General features: G+C 41.7%; 1 protein-coding gene across 1 annotated transcript in view; it reads left to right on the top strand.

The window, feature by feature from the left end:
• Window positions 1-6707: 6707 nt before the first annotated feature.
• neurl1ab (neuralized E3 ubiquitin protein ligase 1Ab) overlaps window positions 6708-25045 on the top strand; it is a 40965-nt gene continuing 22627 nt past the window's right edge. Inside the window, exons 1-4 of the mRNA XM_053874903.1 lie at window positions 6708-6847; window positions 10101-10351; window positions 18040-18281; window positions 18774-19095. Coding sequence (XP_053730878.1) covers window positions 10318-10351; window positions 18040-18281; window positions 18774-19095 — 598 coding nt within the window. The 5' untranslated portion in view covers window positions 6708-6847; window positions 10101-10317. The remainder of the gene's footprint in view (window positions 6848-10100; window positions 10352-18039; window positions 18282-18773; window positions 19096-25045) is intronic.

The following is a 25045-nucleotide window of genomic DNA, read 5'->3' as shown; positions in this document are numbered from 1 at the left end:
TATTACTGTGTGGGGTGCTAGTTAGTGGTGTGCTGCCCCCGGGATGCCTCTTTGACAATCTAACCTCCTTTTCTATTTTACTCAGCAGTGTGTTTAGTCTCTCAGTGGTTGATGGTGTGTCCAGTGAACTCCGCGGAGGAGATGTGTGACTCCTCCGGAGTGGATCACGGGTGGTCCTCACCTTGACCCGCCCGGACCTCAAGTCATACTCCCTTTTCGGTTTCTTCGTTGCCATCTGTCGGGTCGCCTCCACACGGTCCTTCCATGTCATCTTCGTTGTCCGGTCCGTCCTTTTTAGTTGGCGGTTTCATCATGTCTCTTTCCATTTTTTGCTTGGTCGAACGGAGAAAACTCTCCGTCTGCTCGGCCATCGGGGGATCCACCCCGGGAACGTGACATAAGACTCGGCCCGTCACATTCACCACAGGAGCCTGTACGACTGGTTGGAAATCGTTATAGGGTGGCGGGGCACTTACCTCCGACAGACACGGATATATGCCTGTGGGTTGATTCGGTGGTTTTTCACACCCGTCGTCTTTCGGTTGATTTTCTTCTCGTACTTGCGCCAGTGCCGCCGCAGCCAGCGCCAAACGGTGAGCCTGCAGTCGCTGGTCCTCCAGGTCCTCGATTTTGTCTTTACATCGTCGCTTCTCCAGCCAACTTCCTTTCTCAGCTTTCTCTCTCTCTTCCTCAATTTTCTTTTTTGCCTGTCACTCCTTCCGGGCCAGTTTCTCACTCAACTTACTGAAGGTCTTCACCTTCTTCATATTCAAATCTTTCCAGACCTTTTGTAACTTTTTCTTCGCCTTTTCCCTGTTTTTCTTCTCAATACCACTTACTATTTGTCTCTCCAATGTCACATACATCGACTGCCATTCAGTATCACCTTCATCTGAACTATTGTTCCTCTCCTCTTCTGCGTCCGACTCCCTTTTCCCCGCCGTCGCCATTTTCATGGAACAACAACACAAAATTTTAGACAAACTTGTCCTGACCTATTCTGTTTTTAGGTTCCAAACCTCTGGCCAAACAGCGCAAACCAGGTACGTTATTTGAGGGCTCCGAGCTCCCCCTGGACAACGTCACTCAAAACCAAGCAGGTCAACTACACGTCTGCAGTATCGTCAGCCACGACAGGAAACACGCACTAGACTCCCAGAGTCTCAGGTTCCAAACCTGTAACACGCACTTAGACTCCCAGAGTCTCAGGTTCCAAACCTGTAACACACACTTAGACTCCCAGAGTCTCAGGTTCCAAACCTGTAACACATACTTAGACTCCCAGAGTCTCAGGTTCCAAACCTGTAACACACACTTAGACTCCCAGAGTCTCAGGTTCCAAACCTGTTTTCCAACACCGGTCCCAGACCGTTAGTTTTACTCTGAACACTCAGTGAGGACGTCCACTCATAACACCAACACACCCTTGTAATTTAGATTTGTCAATGCAGATTTGGTAGAAACCCTGGTTCTGCTTACCGTTTTCCGGGCCCGTAGGGTGTGTCCGCCTTATGTCGGACTCCTTTCTGTCCTGTTCTCAAGTCGCTTGTTCGTTTTCAGCATCCAACAACCTTTTTCCCTTGATCACGTCGGGGTCACCAAGAAAACTGTAGGAAATAGTTCGATGTCTTCGCAGTTAACTCTTCCTACCAATTGTGTCCGTTGTTCCAGGTGGTTGTCAATAAAGAAACTTCAACATACCAATAATCAGTCTAGTTTATTCTCAGCGTAGCAAACAATCAGCCAAGGCAAAATACAGATCGATCCGGGCTCTTCTCTGGGTAGAGTCTGCAGCACAACGAGAGTCGTGACTTACAAGTCAGACACCAGTAGAAGCACACATCGAGATGACTACTTCTCCTTCTTATACTATTCAAGGTGTTGTCTTCAGCGACTTTCCACTTGGGTGTTGGCGGTTTCGAGGTGGCGGTTGCTGTTCTCCTTTTTGGTCTGGTCAGCGGGTCATCCTGAGTGCAGACGTCTGTTTTTCCATCGATTGATCAACTTCTGCAAATCTGTAAATAATTCTGCACACGCTGCAATCTGCACACACTGCAAATGTTAGATTAAGACATACTTACGTTGCAGAGACACATGCACCATGTGTCCCCTGTACTTCATTAGTATCACACAATATAATCAATCTATTCCCTTTAGTGTTCTAGGATGCAGAATGAGCATTAGATTATGGTTCCCGTTCAGATCAGGATTCAGGTCAGAACTCTGCGCAGGCCAGTCAGTTTCATCCACACCAGACTCTGTCATCCATGTCTTTATGGACCGTGTTTTGTGCACTAGTGCACAGTCATGTTAGAAGAGGAAGGGGCCACTCCAAACTGTTCCCACAAGGTTGGGAGCATGGAATTGTCCAAACTGTTTTGGTATCCTGAAGTATTTAACGTGCACTTCACTGGAACTAAGTAAGGAGCCAAGCCTGAAAAACAACCCCAAATCAATCATCCTCCTCCACCAAATTTCACACTTGGTCCAATGCAATCCGAAATGTACCGTTCTCCTGGCAACCTCCAAACCGAGAGTGGTCCATCAGATTGCCGGATGGAAAAGCGTGATTCATCACTCCTGAGAAGGTGTCTCCACTGCTCCACAGTCCAGTGGCAGCTGCTTTCCACTACTGCATCCGGCGCTTTGCATTTAGCAACTAAAATGACCTGCATTGGAGTTGGAGTTGGTGATGAAACCCATTCCATGAAGCTTTCTGCGTATTGTACTTGGGCTCATCTGAAGGCCATATGAAGTTTGGAGCGCTGTAGCAATTGACTGTGCAGAAAGTCGGCAACCTCTTTGCACGATGAGCCTCTGCATCGCTGACCCCTCTCCGTCTATTTACATTGCCTACACCACTTCCTGGCTGGGTTGCTGTTGTTCCCAAACTCTTCCATGTTCTTATAATAAAGCTGACAGTGGACTGTGGAATATTTAGGAGTGAGGAAATTTCACGACTGGGTTTGTTGCACAGGTGGCATCCTATGACAGTTCCACGCTGGAATTCACTGAGCTCCTGAGAGCGGCCCATTCTTGAACAAATGTGAAGGCCCAGGTGCTTGGTTTGATACACCTGTGGACAGGTCAGGTGGTTAGGACACCTGATTCTGATCATTGGGATGGGTGCACCAATACTTTTGGTCATATAGTGGATGTCTGACACCAGTGCTAGCAAATGATCAATTTGAAAAATCCGATTGAAAAGACCGACAATCTTATAGGTGTGTAGTGGATCAACCTCAAATCATGAAGCTTTGTTGGGGAAACAGATTCCTTCGATTCAAAATGACCAGTCAACAGTGCATTTATTAAAAATACCCTTGATAGATGGGGATGGAATGTCTCAATACCACCATGGAACCTACTCCACTGAAGGAAGAAATAAAATGGCTGACAGTGTTGTAGTCAAGACCACGTCGAGACCAGAGCATACGGTGACAGAGACCGAACAACTTTCAATGATAGCATTTCAGTTTGTGAATTATTGATGTCCTCCAAGCGTTGATAGGCTAGCAGTGCTGGAAATGGCCACCATTTTTACGCCAGCAATGATGTCACTCAGATGATAGCAAGTTGAAGTGAACCTGGCAAGCATCCTAAACTGGTGGTCTATGTTGTCATATCACTGGCAGCAGTGTTTAGTAATATAATGTGGACTTAGCTCTTCCACACACAAAGTGCTCAGACCAGCAGCACGACTCAGATCTATCCACAGTCAGACTTGGTAAAGACAGACACCTGCGTTTCACAGACGTTCAAGGGTGAAGTTGGTCACGCGAGACTTCAGAAACTTAAGAGCGACGGTTAGCACAGCTGTCGCTGCAGCTTGGCTGTGTTTACAACATGTCACTCAAAGTAAATTAAATCTTTTTTTTCTTATTCCAATTTCCAATTGGCCATTTTAGTTCCTTATTGGACTCTGATCATCACAGATTCTGGTTCACTAGGATAAGATGAACGACTTTGTAACCAACACCCAGATGTGTCTATGATGGCTGTGCCATAGTAGGATTAATAGCTCAAATCATGCCATTAGGAACAGTATCTTTTGTTTTAAAAATCAATCCTATCTCTGGTGTTCTTCTGGTGAACTTTCTCTTCTATCCCTTCAATGATTTTTTGTTTTCCTGGCAACTCCAAGTTCCTTTGTCAGGAGTCACATTAAATTAAATTGGAGTTAAATGAAGAATGAGAAAAGGGCAGAGCTGTCTTGGCCTGGCTGTGTCACCGTGTTCTGTCATACCTTTGTTAGGATATTTCAGAGTAGTTGCCAGGGGAGATTTGAATGGGAGGATTTGAACAACCGAGTTGACGTAAGTTAAGCCTTATACCTGAAAATGGTATCCATGATGAAGGTCAAGATAAGTAGCTTGGGAAATAGCCAGACAATATGAATTTGTTTGTGCAAAGTACTGATGAAAAGTAGAGCAACACAATTACAAACTCCTTCCTCTGAAGGTCGTCCCTTTGTCAGCAAAGAACCACGTCCATCAGTTATATGTGAACTGAGAAACCAGAACCATGTGGTGAAAGAACACCTCAGTCCTTCAAGTACAGTGATTTATGTGCTAATTATTTCTTTTTGCTCACAAAGCCACATGCAAGACAGATCTTATTATCAACACCAAAAGCCGTATACACAGAACCTTTTTTTTATTGTTGACTTGTGGTTTAGATCCCTTCAAACACTGACAAAAAATTACCCCTGAATCTCAAAGCCTGCAGTGGAAACAATGAAATATGAGCACTTTAAATATTTTGACAGCCTACATTTCAGCTCAGCCTTTATGTTGCTCTGGATGGGAGGCATTTATCTTCAGTCACTTCTTGGTCACATGACCACCCCATTAATTTTGCATGGACTGCAATCTTTGTGGACAAATAGATGAAAGGCGTTGCTGAACACCTGCTGACTCTCTGGGGCTACAGATTGTTTAATAGAATATTGCAATAGATTTTATTTAAGGAGAACGCTATAAAAAGCAACATCCAGTGCTTAAGGATCAAATATTGGTTAGAAGTGTGTAATAATGCCACCAAAATATAATCATTAGAAATGTTTTAACTCTGTTCTATCAACAAAAAAGTTTCTTTTTATTTTATTTTTCAGAAACAAAACTCTCCTCACAAGGAACAACGGCTCCTACATTAATGCAGATGAATGAGACAGGGAGACAGCACAGGGGAGATATCGTGTTTTGATGAACACAACAAAGGAACTGATGAAAAAAATCTAAAACTAGAAAAGAAAGTGATTCATCACCGAGAAAAAAACTAACAGAAGAACAATGTCAGTCATTTATGGTGTTCCTCCAACCTTTCATTGCGATGTTGATATAAATCCGGCCTCTATTTTCAGCCAACGCCCCTCTCTGGAGGATCTAATGATAATCTGGTGTTCCTTTGTAATGTTTTGCATATGGCTCTGCGGCAAGCGTCCAAACTGCGAGCTGAATGGTGTTTTTGTTCAGAAACGGCATCCCTAAAGAAAGCACGAGTGTTGCTTCAATTGAGGAAGTCAAGATGTTCTCAGAGGCTGGACGCCAGCAGACCCCACCAGACCTCTGCAGCCTGCCAGAGATCCAGATACAAATATGGAAGCGGTGCAGACTGTGGGGCTGGATGGCACTGGGATACAACAGGGGGAAGCATGGTAAAAACTTTAACTGGTGTTGCTATGAACGATTGAAGACCTACAGTATATCCTTCACCAGGTTCAGGGGTCACTATGTATGCTACCTAGGGTTTGTACTTCTCACCATTTTGGCCTTTGCATGGCACGATGGTTCAGGGTTATAATGATGTCATCATCACGGGTGGGTCCAGATAATTTTTTGGACGGTGGTACAGGGGTTATTTGAGGGGCCGCCCAAAACCGAAAGTACAGTGCACAGCTGACCTGGGCAAAGTTGGGCCTGGGGGACAAATGCGATCCACCATTCAGCTGAATAATGAGAGAGAACAATGCTTTTCATTATTTATTTTTAACAAACACATGCATTGTCCGCACCTCACTGTATCGTATAATACACTAGAGTTCTATATGAATATGCTGTGCCAGCTACTCAGTGCTACGCTGACAGTCTAAAGCTGCACTGTTGAGGTCCATGTATTAAGTGAAAATCAATCACAGCAAAAGCCATACTTCCTCATCAGTCCAAACAGGTTTTGTGTCATCCTGCCCATTATTGTTAGTTTTCATCTGGATATATGAGAGTGACAGCTTTGGTTGTGCATGCGCGGTGTGCTTTTCCCCTGAATACCTTAAAAACACACTGGCACTCAGTGGACCGGCACAGTTACAACAATGACAAATTGTGGTTAACACTGAACGTTACACCAATATGCAAATTACATACAGACACGGCGCAAACCCCGCGCCTTCTGACTCCCCTATCATCCCCTAGATATATTAATATTGTCTCAGCTAATATTCTTTTTAAAATGCCTATATTCTTTTTTTCAGATGATTGTGAATATGTAAACAAATAAATACCAAATTTGGTATTCACTATTTGCAATCCGTAGCAACCCAGTTACATTCGACTTACAATCATCACACTGATAGCAAAACCTTTGCATACTCCCTCCAAAGATCATGAGATTAATGTAAGGTCAAAGATAGAAGTCATGCAGCAATGACGTAATAAAGCCAGGCTAAATATAAGGACCAGAGAACAGAGGTTTCACCCATCCTATCATGTTGTGAAACCAATGATGTCACCGAGATGTAAGGAAACAACCAAAAGTGAGGTTATAGAATTATATCTGTCATTACCTCTCAAGCCGACTTCCGTGGAACCTTTGCAGACAGTGGAGCGCGACAGCTGTGGTGAAGAAGAAGGTGAGCAGGATTTGTGTGCGTGTAACAATCAAAATAGCACGTTCAGATGAATACTTAATATTCAGTAGCAAAACAGTTCCTGATCACGATGTCTTTGTGTGACATGCAACATGCAAGCTAGCTGGGGTTATGCTAATGTCACGGTTTAGTTTAGTTTAACACACTTCACAGCTAGCTTTTAGGGACTGAACCTTTTTTGAAGACACGTATATTGGGGTTGACCTTTTTCATTACGCTGTGGGATTGGCTGAGTGAAGTGGCATTAACAAGCAGCATGGTCAGTTTGCATCTACGTGTGCACTTTCTCTATCGTGTTTTGTGTGTAAAATTGTGAATTTTTTTGCATCTTATGAACCACGCACCATAGGCGGACGCTTACCTTGTAAGTCCTAGGGCCAAATTTGGCTCGCCATGTCAAGTGGCCAACTGTGGGAGCCATCAATACATATAGTTTACTCCAAATTCAATTAAACCATATATGCTTAAACACCCAGATTACTTCCTTTAATGCCCGGAACCCCAGAGACTTCAGTGGCACATCATTTAACAGGCTGTTTTCTTGGATGCCGCGATCACAAATGACTCACAAATGTCTGGAAACTTCCAAAACACAAAAAGCTAATGCAGATGGACAGCAATGTGAATGATGGGACAGTGGACGTTTGTTTGTGCATCAAAAACAACGAGAAGTCGTTGAATGCTACTGTTAGCGTCCAAGAATTGGACTCTTTAGTTTAGACGACTTGACATTTTGGTGAACCACTGGCTTTAGCTGAGGTCAAACCTGTTGGCCAACTGAGTGAGTTTGACAGCTGTACTGGGTCTTTGGGGCTTGAATACAGTATGAAACACAGCAAAAAAAGGCATTTATGCTTCAGTTTTCTAGCAAGACGGGTTAGCTAAAATGCTATTAGATAAAATAGTGGTCACAGAAAACCTGTTTATTATATTATTATTATATATCTTCATAATTTATGTATGTATATTATACATACATATGTTATGTATGTATGTATACACCGTTAACATTGACTAAAATCCTAAATCTAGTGGTGCAATAACAATAGACAGATCAGTAGAAAAGCATTTCCAATTTTTTAAGATGGTTTCAAAGCCGACTCTCCACCGACCCACTCGGGCATCGACATGAAATATTTGAAATCCAATCAGTAGTGACAGCCCTGTGATCAGATGACATGTCGGAGTTTATTAATTGTGACTGCGAGCTGCAGGGTCTGAGCCATGAATTCGCTCTTCACACTTTCTGATTTGTTTGACAAATCGAATGTTCCCCTTTTCTTCTTCATCGAGTAAAAATGTAGCATAACAACCTCAGCCGTATGGTTTCGGCCTCGCTGCAAATTGCTAGCAGACACTGGAGTTAGCCGCAATCAGTTTGCGTAAACAAGGAGAATATAGCTGATGCTACCGAAGCCAAACGTGGGGTCTCGCGGCCCGGGCTGCCAGCAGAATGAGCCGAACAAAAGATGTGGTCAGTGCCAGGACCTTGAGCTTCATCTCAACCAAATAAATTGAACAGAGATTCTACAGACCCAGTGGAAGACAGTTCAAAACCTTTCTGGAAGTCAATATCGAAGCATGAAATTCAGGACCATTTAAACACAGAAGAATTATTGAGCTGAATACATGGGTTTTGACAAAGCAAATACTCTACAAGGTATTTAAAGATTTTATGCATGATTATTATTTGTAGACCATTAACGATAACTTGATTCATTATGAGATGAATGAATGAATCTCTGTTTAAATACAGATGTATGATTTCAGACATTCAACTTGTATGGGTTTCGCAGATCCAGACATTTGTTAGTCTGTTTAAACTTGGGATATTTCTCATCTGAACGAATGCATAAATGGTTGGTTGTGCTCATTCTGCATCAGGCCATTGTTCCATCAAGTGTAATTACTGAAGTGTCCAAATGTTACAGAAGAAAAATAGTTGGAAAACAGTGACCGCTGAGTTACAAACACAGGAATGTTGCCAGCGCACAGAAAAATGAATCAAAGCCGATAGAGCAACACTGACAAGTTAAATGGCTTCAATCTATTCAAACAAGGGATGACTTGAGACTTTTGACTTTTCGAGACATTTGATGCCGATACGGCAGCCATGAGGATCGGTGGATACAGAGCCGATGGTTTCCACTTGTCACTGAAAAAGTTGTTTCAAATATTTATGGATGTGAAGTGGGTAATACGGACACCTAAAAAACACCACATCACTGAAGTTGAGCACAACTTGTTATTAAAACTTAAATTTTAAAACAGAGCCATGATAAAATCAAAACAATGGCATGCCACGCAAAGTGGAACTGATGGTACGTGGATGGGACGGAATCTTAATTCTCAGGCTCTTGCGACCAGTGGCAGAACTTATGTATGGCATAGGGCTTTGACCTGTCATCGTATGGGTTGAAACAAATTCATAATTTCACACAAACAAAACATGGCAGAGCAACACAAAGCACAGCAATCACGTTTGGATGCCAAGTGAACAAGGCGAGATGATGCTACTTAGCAGAGCCAGTCGGAATCCAAGACCATTAGTCAAGAGAGCGGCTTGTACGAAATCATTTGGACAATGTCGACTAGGGAATCCCACTGAATCCTAATGGAAATGTGAGATTAAATTTTGACTGTCCAGGAAGAAACATTTGTAAAATGCCAAGTCTGCAAAGACTGACTGACGGCATTCTGGCAGGGGGGATAATTGTATTAAAAATTCTATGCACTATGGACAAATTCAGAAATTTGGCTTCACTTAAAACCAGGGAATAGAAATCCAATCCATTGGAAGGAAGTAAACAGGATAAATAACTCAACGCAGAGAACAGCATAGTTACATTGTACTGACCTGGTGCTTTTCACTCACACCTGGTGACAGTCTGATGTTTTGTTTCCCCCTTTTCCTTTTTAATCGAGTCAAAGGTTTGATTTGAAGTGTGCAACAAGACACTGATCAGGATCATGTTTTCACGTGGCTTTGCACTTGGATTACATATGTTTATTATAATTATTTCTACTTAAGGCTGTACTTGTATTTGTATGAGAGTTTCAAAAATAACTGTATCAATAAATATATTCAACAATGTATTATTATTATTATTATTATTATTATTATTATTATTATTATTATTATTATTATTATTATTATTATGTTGTAATCCCACGGTAAGTGGTGAGTGTCTGAGTGAAGCTCCACCTCCATCACCACCTTCTATGTTAATTGCAGCGTGTCTGCTCGGACTGGATGATCTGTCGTCTTCTGCCTCTGCTGGCTGCTGCTTCATGTGGCCGTGTTTTCGGGCAAACGCATTCTGCCGCAGCTCAGTCACCGTCCGGAGGATATTTACCGAGGGATCCACGTCAGAAGAATGTCGCCGCGGCTCAACTTGAAAAGCCTCCGGTAGGTCGAGGGGACGTGAACGCACCTCACCTTGCATTCAGCCATGGGAGGTCAGATCACCAGGAACACCTTCTACGGTAAGACTCACCTAACGCAGCTTGAATTGCCCTGTCGAGCTTTAATGGTATAAATTCTTCACAGTACAAATGTGATCACATCAGCTCCACATGATTCGTTATCTCTTCAATCCGCCCCGGTTTTATCAACGCTGTGTAACAGGAAAGTCAGGTTGAAATTGTCCATAACTTTTTTTCTCCACAGTATTTTGTTGATTTGTTGAACATTTAGTTCCAGTGATAAATATGCGACTGTGCAGAACTAAATGTCAGACAAAAAGTTGAACACAACTCCTTTTGTTGTCGTGCCAACAAGTGTCTTCTTAGGGGAGAAAACGTGGAGGCACCATAATGTCGTGTTATGAGTGTAATTTGTGTCATGTTCCTGTTTATGCTGTTGTGTTTGAAAGTTTCAACTACTCCAATCCGTTATCTTTGGCCTGGAACACAGTGCTGAAAAATATTATGAACAATCAATTCAAGTACACTATCAAACCATAACAGTGTTCCTTGAAATATCTGACATTATTTTGCACTTTATTTTACTAAAATAATAATAAGCATTAACTACAGAAATTCATTAACAAAAAGATGCTGAAATGTAAGGCAAATTAACAACCTCTTTGAAACATGACAAGTACAGCTAGCAAGTACGGCTAATGCTAGCTTTTGGAGTTACGAAAAAACAAACAAAAAAACATCTGCATTATAGTTTACATTTCTCAAATGCTCTCATTAAAATGCATCCACTTCCCTTATGGTTCTTTATAGTGGTGCTTTTCAAGCAACAAGTCAAGTATATGTGTTTCAGGTTGTGCAAAAGTATCCTCTGCCATGATTTCAGTGTTGAAACAACAGTTTGATCACATAATATCATTATACACATTATAATATTCTGTTTTTATTTACCTATTAAATGTTCATCAATTGCTTTACTTCAATACGAAGACCATTTTTTGCTCTCAACATCTGACACTTCTGTATACATCCGTATCAATGATGTGCAAAAGAAAGAAAGAGAAGAAGAAAGAAAGAGATGTATGTTGCACACAAAAAGGAGAGGAGGAAAAGTCTTGAATGCATCAAAGAGATGACACACGCTCAATGCAACTGCCGCCTGTTATTGCATTCCTCATCTCCGTCTCATCTACTGCACAGCGATTGTCACTTTTCAATTTCAGAACACTGTGTTTTATTTTGGTTTTAGTTCTGGAGGAAGGCAGCAGTGGAGCACCCACTGGCAGACACATAAATTGGTGCCAACGTGTGGGTGGGTGAGGACGCATGACGTAACTGAGAAAGCAGTGTGGGTGTGTGTTAATAAATGCACAAAATAAAATGGCAATTTGTGCTGGAAGGTTTGTTTTTTTTCCTGGTGGATGCAAAGAGCCAAGGAAGTACTTTGTTATCAGTGCGTTGATATGTTATAAATAGTGTGTGAACAACCAGATGGGGATGGTCACCTTCTGCTCCATCTCCAATGGCATTACTCATAAACAAAGGTTTACTGACAACTTAACAGCAGAAGCCTTCTCTGGTTTCATGGTGTTAATGGAGTATTCACCACCATTCGGTCATCAGATAGACCTAAAGACTCCATCCATAATTCATTCCCAATGTTCACCTTGTGATGGGGTGCCTTGGTGTAGAATAACAATGTTGTTACTACTGGAAATTCTTGGCTGGCTGACAGAACACGCTTTGTCGAGGACATGCCAACTGTAAATATCTGTCCCGAGTCTTCATACAAGAACCTAACGAATCAACTCTGTTTTCGACTTCACTTTAATCTCTCGCATCACGTTGAAGGGAGAGGTGCTTGTCACTGAATGTTATCTTTCCTGCGTCTCTGGAGGAGTGGAGGAAGCTAATGTGGCATGCTTCTGACAAACTAGTCCCCTGGTTTTGGTTTTAGGGAGCACGCTGCTTTAATAAGACCGCTGGACTCAAGTTTGGTTTTTGGATATACTTGGCCTTTATTTGTCTGTGACTAGCAGCTGTTCTATTGGCAACATCGATTTGAACAAATTCAACAAACTCAATAAATTCCCAACCAATTGTATTTCGCCATAATTTTTCTTTCCTTTTTGTTTCGCTGACAACACTATCAGGACGAAGGGTTTAGAGTTGCAGTTCGCTGACCACTCACACAAGGAGCAAATCCTTGTGATGCAGAGGGTCATTCATGGACACCAATCACACCGGTTACCTCCCAAACGCCATGGTGACCTTGGCGTTACGGAGATTGAAATGAAGAAAAGCTCTACTAATGGGAGTGGAAAAGGGAGTGAAAAATTCCTTTGATCACATACGGAATGGTGAAAAACTGTTCTGTGTTTTGACTGGACCTCAACAGTGAGAAGTACCGGCATATATTTGCTTTTTTACCCATTTGTTGCTTCGATATCTGACACTGAGCTTTAGATTAAATACACGACAGTCTGCAAAAGACTTCCCAACCACTGGAAAGCATCAGAGCAATCCAAGTATCCTGCCACAGACTGCAGTTTCTTTTTCTTTTTTTTTTTTATTTGAGCAAGACAACGAAGAAGAAGCTGTTAAGTGGTGGAACAAGTCACGATTGAAATGAATAACTTGATTGAGTGAAGTTGTCTTCAACATGTTGATGTGTAGCTTTGATCCCAAGCTCCCTAAGGAACGAGTGAGTCAGAGTCTAGCTTCCCTGATAGGTCCTGGTGAGTGGTGGGCCGTAGTTTACATGCAGATCTCCTTCACTTTGCCTTCATTCCCATGCACTTGTTTTGCCTCTGATGTTTACTTCAATGAGTGGAAGAGGCAAACGTTTTCTTGTATAGACACTGATGATACGATTGAAAATGTCTGACATTTGAATACCACAAATTCGCAGACTACGACTATGTATGCACCAGATACTTGCTGTACTTTAAATATCCTAACACATGAAGGCGTTGAAATGTTCTTCGTAGGTGTTTATTCACACTAAATGAGGAGACATTCAGCAGCAGTGGATGTTAAGTAACAGCCTCAGTGGCGGTGTTCTTATGACGTATCTCTGTGGCCCCTGCCTTTGTCGTCGAGAGTCTCTGCTCTGTGTCGACTCCCATGTCAGGTTTACAAACTCAACCGAGTCATGAAGCCCCATGCTTTCCCGCCACTTTCTTCACAGTGAATTAAGAATCACTTACAGTACACAAACTGCACAAGATAATATGTCATCAGTTTGAAGTTGAGGTATTCAGATGAGGTATCCCAAGACTAAGAGGAGGGGGATGTTAACCCAGATAACAGCATGCTTTAAAATGAGGTCAGATCTGGCTCTTTTTGGAATCACTTCTCTCGACTTCTCTGCAATATTGAGCCATGTCAGCCATGACAGCCACTCAACACCCGGAGAGCTCTCAGCATTTCGCGACGGATCTCATCAGCTCCTGGGGATGTCCCACTGTGGAGTTTGTTGACCCCCGTGACCTCTACCAGGATAATTGATGTTGACAGTACATCCTCCTCCAGCTCTGCCTCCTTTTAACTCTCGAAGTGTTGCTTCCACCACTCCATCCTCTGTTGTTGTCAGAAGTGTCACATCCTTACTCTGCGCTCTGCATCCGCCCCTCTTGTGCAACTCATTCCCGTTTGTGCCAAGCTAAATTTTTCTCCTCCCAAATGGTCCCTGATTTCATGGAGGTTAGGGCTACAGCCCATGGAGGTGATGATACGTTTCAGATGTATCAGGTGTCTCCCAGAAAAGTTTCTGTCTTCAGGATTGCAACGTGAAATATTTGATCAAATACCTTCATTTGCCGCCCCCAAGGAAGTTTTGTTTTTACCGTCGCCTGTTAGCAAAATAACTTGTAAAGTGATCAACTGATGGCAACTACATTTTCTGGGGAAGATGAACTTCTGTATTTTCCACACTAGCATAACACTAGCATAATCTGAATTTAAATCTCAATCTTATTGCTTGGTTTCTAATGAGTTGCCATTGTGTTCCTGAACATTCAACCGCCTGCTGTTCGGTTTATCTTGAATTTCACTTTTAATGATCCCGATAAATAAATGAATGGGTAATATTATTAGGTAAAAATCTAATTTTAGGTGGAAGTAAGCTGCTTCAAATCGCTTTTAGAACGCCGTCAGACTTTTAAATAACTTAATGAATTAAGTTCCTGATGAATAAATACTTTCTTCTGGACCTTTCAACTGAGCTGTTCAGTGATTTACCATGAGCTTGATTTGGCCTCTGGGTCACAAGATGAATCGTTCTGGTGTCTCAAGTCGTTGCCACCTACTGTTTGGTGACGTCACTTGGAACTCTATGGGGCAGTGTGTGCTAAAGAACACTGGACAATTCTTTTTTGTTTCCCTGGAGACACAGCGCAAGACATGACATCACAGACGCAATATGGTTTAGTGCTTGTCACGAATTTATTAGCTGCAGAATGTTCTTATATGAATGGATGATTGTGATTTTGTCGAGAAGTGTAATAAATCGGTTTATTTATGACTGTTTGTCGAGTATCTGTATGTGCTAGTGAATCCAAAAAGACATGTAGAAGACCTCCAGAGGTTAAATGATTAGTTAAGACTCCTGACACCACGTATTGATTCAACCTCGATTTAAACCTTGTAACCTCTCAAGATCACTCGATACTTGTTCACGTGAGATGGGTGAAACAAATTCTCTTCCCAGAGAGGGCAATTAATTATAATATTGAGTCTGTTGTTGTGGAGCAGGTTAGTGGTCATAGATTAACATGTCCAAATGATGTACTATTATGAGGTAACAAGGTTTTATGTGACTAAAGGGAATCCTATATAGGAAAAAATGTGGAATATGAGGATCATGTGGAAAACTTATAGAGGAAAAAAAAATTTAAAGATGAATATTGAACTATTTTTAAACATTAATAGACAAAATAATTAATTCATATGATGTGATAAATTACTCAATAAAAATGTATTTCAAGAACATAATTAAAAAAAAGGAATATAATTAGTCGATTTTATTAACGAAATATTATTGAGCAAATATTTTGTTGTTTGATCATAATAAATTCAAAATTGCAATAGATAATAAGAGCCACGTATATAATGTTCTATAAAAAAGCTACTTTACAAAAAGAATATACAGTCATTTAATTGAAGTCCCAAAATAAAAAATAAGGGAGACAAGACAGAAAGACATTTTATTATTATTATTATTATTATTGTTGTTGTTGTTGTTGTTACAGATGTAAACAATAACATGTCTTCTTTTTCTTTTTAAGTAATTCATAGTTACCTTTTATTTTACTGTGACCATATCGTGACAAATAAGTTTGTAAAACTTACTTACTTACTTACTATTCACAAGGGAAAAACTATTATTTGCTTTTATTGCACTACATAAATATTCAAAGAACAAATACTCATAAATATTCAAAGGACAAGTATTCATCTATATACTTCATATATCTCTAGATTTTCTTTTACATTGCGATCAGAAGGGCAGCGCATGTTTAACGCCTCAGGGCCATACAGTTACCAGGTGACCTTGATGGGACTTCTAAATTTAGGTGTTTAAATATGTCAATAGAAGCTGAATTATTCATTTGGCTTCCAGTCTCTGGATTCGTCGATTATACCCAGGAAAACCTTGAAATGTCACCGTGCAGAGGACATATGCGATGACACCCGTACACGCTATCAATCAACTGCGAGTCATCTTCCTGAACATTTAATGAGAACCCAATGTCTGGAAACGTGTCCTCCCAAACACCACGGTGACCTTGGTGTTAAAGATACTGGATTGATGAAAGGGGCTGACGAAAATCCCTCTCTGATCTCACAGGAAGAATGGAGAGAAACAAATGTGTTTTAGGTGCGTTGTGAGACCTGGACTGTGGGAGTAGCTCTTCACATGTTCACATGGGCAAAATGAAACACTTTGTGAGTCACTGATTCTCCGGTGGGTTTGTTTTGGGAGGTCCTCCACATCAAAGTGCAGATTTTTAAAGCAATTTAGATTTTAATCATAGTCTGACAAAAGTTGTCTTTGTGTGGTGTTTTTGTTTTGATAGCTTAACCTTGATTCAGTAGTTTTTCTTTAACTTGCTTGAAACATAGAGTATTCAGGGCTTGTTATATTAATACATTTTATGTATGTTATGTAATGATTCATTTGTCCATATCTTTTCATTCATTCTCAACCAAAATGTCTGCCTTTCATTTTCGAAGGTGATTTTCAGTCAGAGAAGAGCGCCACTCTTGATGCAATTCAGTTTCACTGGGCATTTCACGTTCTTTGTTGTTTACGTTTCTTGACACCACCGTTGTTTTTCCTCGTGTATTTCTACGTGAAGTGTAGTATAGTATAGACACAAATTCTCCACCAACACCGAAACACAGCTTAAAACTGTAGTTAGCAGTTAGCATCACATGCTAGCATTCTCTTTCAACTGACTTCTCCTCCTCCTCAGAGGTGACCCTTACTGTCAGCGCTCCCTCTTGAAAGGGCCACTTAGCCAGAGGACAGCAGCGCTGCAACTGCTCTTTTGGAAATCACAAAATTGCATTTTGTATGTTTGTACTCAAATAGTGCTGGGAGGCTAAATCTAATGACATTTCATGGCCAGAGTCGGCCCCAGGACTGTACTTTGAGCACGCCTGGATGAGAATGAGTGCACAGTTGAGGTGACTTGGACAGCCGAAAAATAGTTTTCATGCTTGCCACATTATGTCTGATGGTGACGTTGGAAATGGTTCTTCTTTATGAGTTTTTGCTTTTTAGTCTATGACTAAGCTTCAAAAGCACAGAGGGGTCTTATATAAGAACAGCCCAAGTGCATATTTTTTGCAGTTTTTTTTTAAGTCCCAATAGACATTTTTTCTCCTCAACTAAATCACACACAAAAGTCACTTTTTATTTATTTATTTTTTATTGATCACACAAACCTACTAAATAACAATAATACTGAACAATTCTGCATAGAAAAGAAAACTATTTTTAAAGCAAATAAATGAACAATTTTATTTAATGCAAAGAAAAAGTGCTTAAAATAAAATAAATATGTTTTATTCCCTTTTTAGTGAACAACAAACAGATCAAACCCACTATGTAAAATTCACTTTTTTCTTTCCCCATTACCTAATAGATCGCTCCTCTTTTTGTCCACTACATGTTCGGGAAATGATCTGGGGTCCAGGTTTGCTATTAGCTGCTGATAGTGCACCTCCATTCTGCAACAACAGAACTCGGCTGCTCGTCCAAAACAATGAACTATATTATTACTGGTTTCACCTGTGATTAGCTCCTTTTAGCAGTCGTTCATTAGCCTCTTGTTGGCCCTCGAATTCAGCATGGTAATTGGTTTTGTTCAAATGCTGCGCCTGAGTCTGTCAGAGCACACGTTGCATTTATTATTTTTATTATTTTAATAAACCTTCTTTAAACTGTTGTTTTGTTGTATCTAAGCTTGAAACTTCACCCATTTAATGTAAATAAACCGAAGGATAAAAAATAACTTTTGCAAAACTTTTTTTTGTAATTTTGCATAGAGTTTCACTATGAATGAAAGGCATCATCCCTCAATTGATTACCATGTTCTTGCTCACAAATACAAGCACCTTCCATGACTGTACATAAAGTTTCGGGTCCTAAACCTCAGTTCAGACCAGTTGCCAGTCCCCAGAGCTTTGGAAGTTGGAAGTGTGATTTTGCTCTCTAACCCTGGCCACCTCTTTCCTGACAGATTCTATCAATGGCCAATTCCCAGCTACGACCCGGCAATGCCACCACAAACAGAAACGCTGCCTTCCCAGTCAGCATTGCGGTGGTCTGTCTTCCTTCCCACTGCTCTTCCATCCCAGCACCAAGGGCTCGCAGATCATCATGGACATGTCCCAGAGGACCGTCAAGAGACACGGCAGCTTCTGCAATGCCATCACCTTCAGCAACCGGCCAATAGCTGTTTATGAGCAAGTTCGGTTGAAGGTGAGGAGGACGCATGGTTCACTCGCTCAATTTTTACTATCTTTAAGATTTTGAAAAATGTCATCTCTTATGTTGTTCTAGTCTTGCTGTTTTCAATTTTCTTGCCACTTCTTTCTTCATCCCACATCTTCGCTCCATTGTTTGGTTTTCTCTCTGTCTTGGCTCTCTCTCTTTGTGTGGGCTAAAGCTGCAGCTTAGAATGAGCTCCCACTTCATCTATCAGGCCTTCTATGTCTTGGAGAAAGTGATGCAAACAGTTCCATGTGAGGAGAGCTGCTCTCTTCGCACTATGAGACGTGTAACTTTTAGAAAGAGTTGGATGAAGAAGCGGCTTGTGAAACGCAGGCGTATTATGTGCTCACACACCTAACTTTTGCTTCACTTTTGAAGCTATGCAGCTCATAAAAATGTGTATGGGCATTTGTGGGGAGAAATATTGAGGACATATTATAGTATGTTTGCTCCTTGCAAATGTGTGTCTTTGCTTCGTAGATCACAAAAAAGCAGTGCTGTTGGAGCGGAGCACTCCGTATTGGGTTTACATCCAAAGACCCCTCCAGGATCAACCCTGACTCGCTGCCCAAGTACGCCTGCCCTGACCTGGTGCTGCAGAGTGGCTTCTGGGCCAAGGCTCTGCCAGAGGAGTTGTCAAACGAGGGGAACGTCGTCTCCTTCTGGGTGGACAAGAAAGGTCGCGTGTTCTACAGAATCAACGAGTCCAGCCCCATGCTGTTCTTCAGCGGAGTTCATGCCTCTGAACCTTTATGGGCTCTTATAGACGTCTACGGCCTCACCAGGGGGATCCAGCTGCTCGGTGAGTCACGCTCTTTCTGGTCGTGCACTTCTGAGAAACGGTGACGCTGACTGAATTTAAGATTTTGCTGGGAAAAGGGGATTTGTGGGAGTGATGGGGGTGGTTGAATGTAAACGCGCTGGTTATTAATTAAGCTGCCGTGGAACGTCCCAGACACTTGTGGGAGGAGGAATCAAAGAAGTGCATGAATATGGTAAAATTATTTCTCAATTTGCTGAATAGATTTGATTAGACAGACGAAAAAAAAAATCCCTCCGTTTATCACGCCAAGCTTGAGTTAGGGTGACTGCTGCCGCTGAGTGGTGAAGTCATGCCTTTTTCTTTAAGAAAGATCCCATGGCAAAATACCCTCTGTACCATAATACAGTATATATAGCGACATGATCTTTTTTATAAATGTCTGCTTCTCTCACCGGCTCACTGCGTCTCACACAGTGGAAATATGGCCCAAGTACAATCATGCTTTGTCAAGTTATAGAAAATCACTTTTTTGAAGAAAATAATGTGGAAGATATATTTTCAAAACAAAGTCAATACTTAAATTAAATGTGAGGTGACTGTAAGAGCACTAATACATAGTAAAATATCACATTTAAAATGTATGTAATGGAATGTTAATACAACAAACTATGAGAATGAAAACGATACAAAAAAGATGTTTATGATTTCTGTGGGAGAGTCAAAGTGCAAACGTGGCCCTACAACTGAGGTCCCCACAAATCCAATTCTACATTGATGCAAGCTGAATGTGCATTTATTTATTTTGCCAATAACTTACCAATATCAGTCTCAAGACATAAACAACATATTTTTTTGTTTGTGTTATGTTCAACGACCTTGTCTACCTTTGTCATCCACTCAAAGATTAGTGGCTGACGCTCTTTTTAGGGCACCATAGCGCTACGATGACCTGGTCGCAAGATGGAAAAAAAACGTTGAACTGGATTGCGACCAGGATCATTAATATCAAAGACATTTTCTCAATTGGAAAATGCCTGAAATACATCACTGCCAGTTGGTTGAACTGTTTAAAGACCTTCTGTGATCAAAGACAAACAGGTCCTTGTAAGCAATTGCTGCATATTTGCACTGGTTTCAATTACCATAAGTTCCTGATAAACTGGTACTTTTATGAATAGTGTCTTGCATCGCAAACAGCTGCCTCCAATTTTTTCAAAACAAAACAGAACTCCTTGTGCCAATTTATAATAATTTCCACCAACTGCACTCGGTCTCGTCCTGGAATAGGGGCTGTCAGCGCCATTAATAAAAATAGAAGACGCTCCCATTTTGTGGAGATAGTGCCATTTAACCTCATTTCTGGCGGCGTGGTTGACAGCGAAAGGCGCGCTATCTGGCAATGGGCTGCTTGGTATCCAGCGCCAGAGTGCCGCTATCTCGGGTTCAGTGGCCCGGCGGCGAAGAGCAGCGGCGGCTCTTGTCGAACAACAAGTGGAGTGTGTTGGTCATCCCAAGAGGACAGACAAGAGGAGGGATGATGTCAGGTAATGGCACGTCTGGGCTGTTTTTCTAAGACAATCAAGAGCCGTGGAATGTCTCACTTTGGAGATCCAAGTCCAACTTCCACTTCGTGTGACAGCCGTTGTGTCATGTTACTTGTGTTTGTGAGCACCTCCACGTGAAGACAGACATGACATCAACCCTTTTAGTAGTCCATGATGCAGTTAAGAGTAGATCCTCTTACATCTAGTTTTAGTCCATCAGTGTCTTTATAGAAGATCCGAATCAAATGTGGCTCTGGTTTAAGGTAAGTGGTCCGTGTACACCAGAGCTCTTTAATCTATACACAAATGACATCACCTGGCTCACCAACACTGCCTGTGTATTTATTAAAATAATAATAGTAGTAATAATTGTTGAATAAAAATTCTTGTGCGAGGAGCTAATTTAGCATCTGCCTCTTTCTGTAATTTTGGTAGATCAACTGCAGTGTAAAGTGGTTGTTGCTGGGGTATATTTTGACAGAAGAATTGCAGGATATATCTGAGCGAGATGTCGCCCCTCCAACCGCTGCATGGGAATACAAAAGGATGCTAGGGACACACTTCTTTTGAAATATTCTGCTGGGATGCAAGTGGAACATGAGCAAGTTGACTTGGGTGTTATGTCATTCCTCTACGACTTTGAAAGTGGAACACACCGTTAGTAGAGACGCATGAGGTTTCCTGTATTTATAATATGCCCCAGTGTAATAAGGCATGCATCTGGGACTTTGACTCCTCCATAGCTGTGGAGCCTACCTGTGCTTTAGTGCTGGTCGCTCCAGCCACACAGATGGGGGGGTGCAAGCTCAAAGTGAAACTAAGTACTGCAGCAATGCAATGTTAACTTTGTCAACCTTTTTGAGACGACAATTACTGTATATACAGGTCTCCTGGATTTATTCTGACTACATGGCAGTAGAATTGTGAAAAATGTGTAGGTTTTAGACCCACCTCCCTCAGTCTGACCCAGTTTTTCTGAAGTTGGAAACCAACAATCAATAATTCGCCAACACCTTTCCCACCCCAAGGCATCAAATAGCAATTATCTTTAAGTGGCTTTTGTGTCTAATGTTGACGCTTTCAATTGAGGCATGAAATATTTACGCCATATCCTGATGCCGTCTGTAGTGCGTCATGGAGAAGGACTGAGGGCGGAGTTAGCATTAGCTATGGGATTACGCTCCTTTTGTGCTGCACACTGCACTGACATTTTATATATAAATCGTCTCAAACACTGTTTTAGTCATGGTGACATTTGCCGTTTCTACGTCATAAGGCTAGAGTCAGTTTCCGATCATCTCCGCCACGCACGTCTCTACCCCCACGTTTGGAGTGTTACACGTGAAAGGAAAATTCTTACTCCAGTGAAAAACCCATGGAAAGCCGAAGGCTGATTTCGGTGTCAAGCCAAAAAGTCACCTCAAAACAGTCGCCATTTCACGCCTTGAGAATGGGTGTTTGCGAGTAGCATAAGTATTAAGTGTGATGTACACCTGGAGAATAAACTTAGAAAATGTAGCCTTCATATTGATGACGATAAACTCTCAATTCTTGTTGTTTATTTGATGATCCCTTGCCATTTGATAAGTGCGACCAATTTTAGCATTGTCACTGATAATGCCATCCAACTTCTACGCTACACTGAGAGAAAAGGGTCTTAAAAATACAGTGCGGGGAACCTCTCAGTATTAGATGAAATGAGGATTACTGATATGGCAGTGAAAGTTTGTCTTTGAAATAACTAGGCATGAATGTCAATGATTAGCAGCATTTATTTCTCAGCTGAATCACTTCACTTTGTGAGAGAGTCGTCAATCACGAGCTCTGTCGATCTCGACGGTGTCGTATTGGCAGTCGACTCCCAAATATGGGCAGGCTCATCAAAGTGTGGCGCTGTGTGTTGGTGAGTTGGCACAATATTTCACCCACCAGAAGGCTGTGTTTTTTTTCCTCTTAATGACGCTGAGATCGGGGAATGGAGCTAATGCTGCTCCAGCTGACTGAGCCAGATTTCACCTGTTGTTGTCAAATTATCACACAATCTCCAGGTGGGAATTACCAGTTGTTTTTAGCAGAGGAAACAAATGGAGCATGGAGCTGTGAATAAGCTTTGTGGAGTGGAGGGAATAGCTCGCTTCAGTGACCTTGATTTCGCTTCGAGATAAGCAGCCCAGACTGGTGGTTGGGGGGAAAAAAAGGTACTTTTCTCAGTTGAGACAGGGAAGGTCGAAGTGTGCTTTCCCCGAATACAACAGGCTTTCTTGAAAGCTGCAACTACCTCACTTGTCAGATGACTCAGCTGTCACCCCGGTATTTAAAGCAGCATGTGATCATGTCCTGTTTGGAATAACTCCGGTGCCCTAAATATTTCATGGATTAAATGCAAAAGAGGGCACCGCGGTGGTCGGCACGCATCACTGGCACTGTTCTTCTGCAGCCCACAACCAGAGAATCAATTGAAGACTGATTATAATCGATGCGGTAAAGCTAATGACAAAGAATTACACTAATAATAGCTCATAGGTTTGTCAGATAAATGGCTGACTCAAAATGTCTGTGGCCCAAATGCAGATGGGGGTAATAGTTGGACTTTTAGGCTAGTTTATTTCCCAAATATTAAAGTGGTTATTGACAAGCCCGTTGCAGCCAACAAGGTATAACATACACATTGCAAATAACTATACCGCCTCATAAATGCTAGCTTTAATTCAAACACCATTTGAAAGCAAAGAGCTGGGACTTTGTGCTTAGAGAGTTACTCGAAGCACTTTGCCACCTGAACAGTTGGAGTGATTTAAGAAATTCTACGGTTTCTGGAGGCAAATGAGAGCGTTCCAAGGCACACATGACGGTAGAAGGATCCGTTGAATGTGCAGCAGCATGGACGCCTTCACTTAGAGCCAAACCAAATTTGGAGGGAGCTTGAGTGTTTTTGAAGTTAGAAAGTGATTCACAGTGATTTTATTTCAATTAGAAGGCTTTGAGCATGAGTCATAAAGTTTCAGTTTTAGAACTTTTTCAAGTCTTACCACACTTGCTAGTAATGTTAAGCAATAGCACTCACAGGTAGGGATGCACAGATCGATTGGTCACCGATCATGATCGGCCGATTTCTGTGTAATCGGTGAATGTGGATCACTACCTGTCACTGCCGATCACAACTGCCGATCACGTGTGACAGCTGGCGCTTTGACGGAGCCCTACTGGTTGTGATGCGTCCGCTCCTCCCTGCTCGCTGCTCACTCAGTAGCTGCATGTCTGCTGTGCAGCTTCTTTCAATCTGGCATGTTAAGTTTGCATCCTACAGCACATGCACAGGAAAATGCTGTGCAGGGAAGTGCGTCACAATAAAATACACCATTTAAAGCAGGGAGAGCTTTAGGGGCTCGTGAAAGTGAGACCGCAGCTTCCTCAGCAGCAGGCTGTAAGTGCAGCTAGCGCTTAGCAACACCTGTCGGTCCGAGCGTGACATTCAGAACGCGAAGCAAATTGCCCAAGAAATAGTTATTAATTTCACCGAGCTTGATGACCAGGTCGGTCGGAAACGACCAAATCCGTCGCCGTTTTGGAGACGGATGCAGCAAAATCTGAAACGTTTGAAAAGGTCCGGAGGGGAAACTTTCAGAAATGCAGTGCTCTCTGTCTCCGTGTCCCGCTACAAGCAGCAGTAGGTAAATATTCCATGGACAAAGTAAAGTCTCAAGAGATTCACCAGACTGTGGCTGCAAAAATCATGATGGGAGCATCCCTAATAGGCCCGGAGTGCAGGTTTAGATTGCAGTTAAGGCAAACAACAGCCAAGGAGAAGAAAGTACTGACTCCGAGCCCATTTTCAAACAATTCTTCTGTAAAATCTAAATGAAACCAGGCCAGATTTATATGTAACTGTAGGTCATTATACACTTAAGATTGTATTATTGGTCACTGAATAGTTCACAATGTGATGTCATAAAGATGCCTCCAATTGTGCATTTCCTCTGGCAACCATAGCCATAAAGTTAGACAGTTGTGTCAAAACCAGTTGACATGCTTGATGACAGTTGACATGCTATTTATTTTTAAATCGAATTTGCATTCCTGATTAAACAAGATTCACTTCAGAAAATCCAGAGGCTGATTTGGAAAACAATAGTTGAATATCACTGTTTAAATTGAGTAATCCCTCTCTATACAACTGCCCATCCATTGTGCTACATTAAGTTTCATTCTTGGTTTCATGATGTGGATTAAATTTAGGTGTCAGGGCGGTGTAATGACTCCCTTAATAATGAATGCTGCGCAACACTGTCCTAAATTAACAAACTGCCCATTAGGATATTGAAGTCTGCATCTTAAAACCCTGACACTGTAATTAATAACCAATGACTAATGATGAGAGAGCTAATTTATTCAAGCCGGTCTTATTCTTCTCGCCTCTCTCCCACACACACTCCACTGTGTTAGAT

This window comes from Synchiropus splendidus, chromosome 9 (genome assembly GCF_027744825.2).
Source record: "Synchiropus splendidus isolate RoL2022-P1 chromosome 9, RoL_Sspl_1.0, whole genome shotgun sequence".
Taxonomy (NCBI): Eukaryota; Metazoa; Chordata; class Actinopteri; order Syngnathiformes; family Callionymidae; genus Synchiropus; species Synchiropus splendidus.
This window is presented reverse-complemented; position numbering and strand designations above follow the sequence as displayed.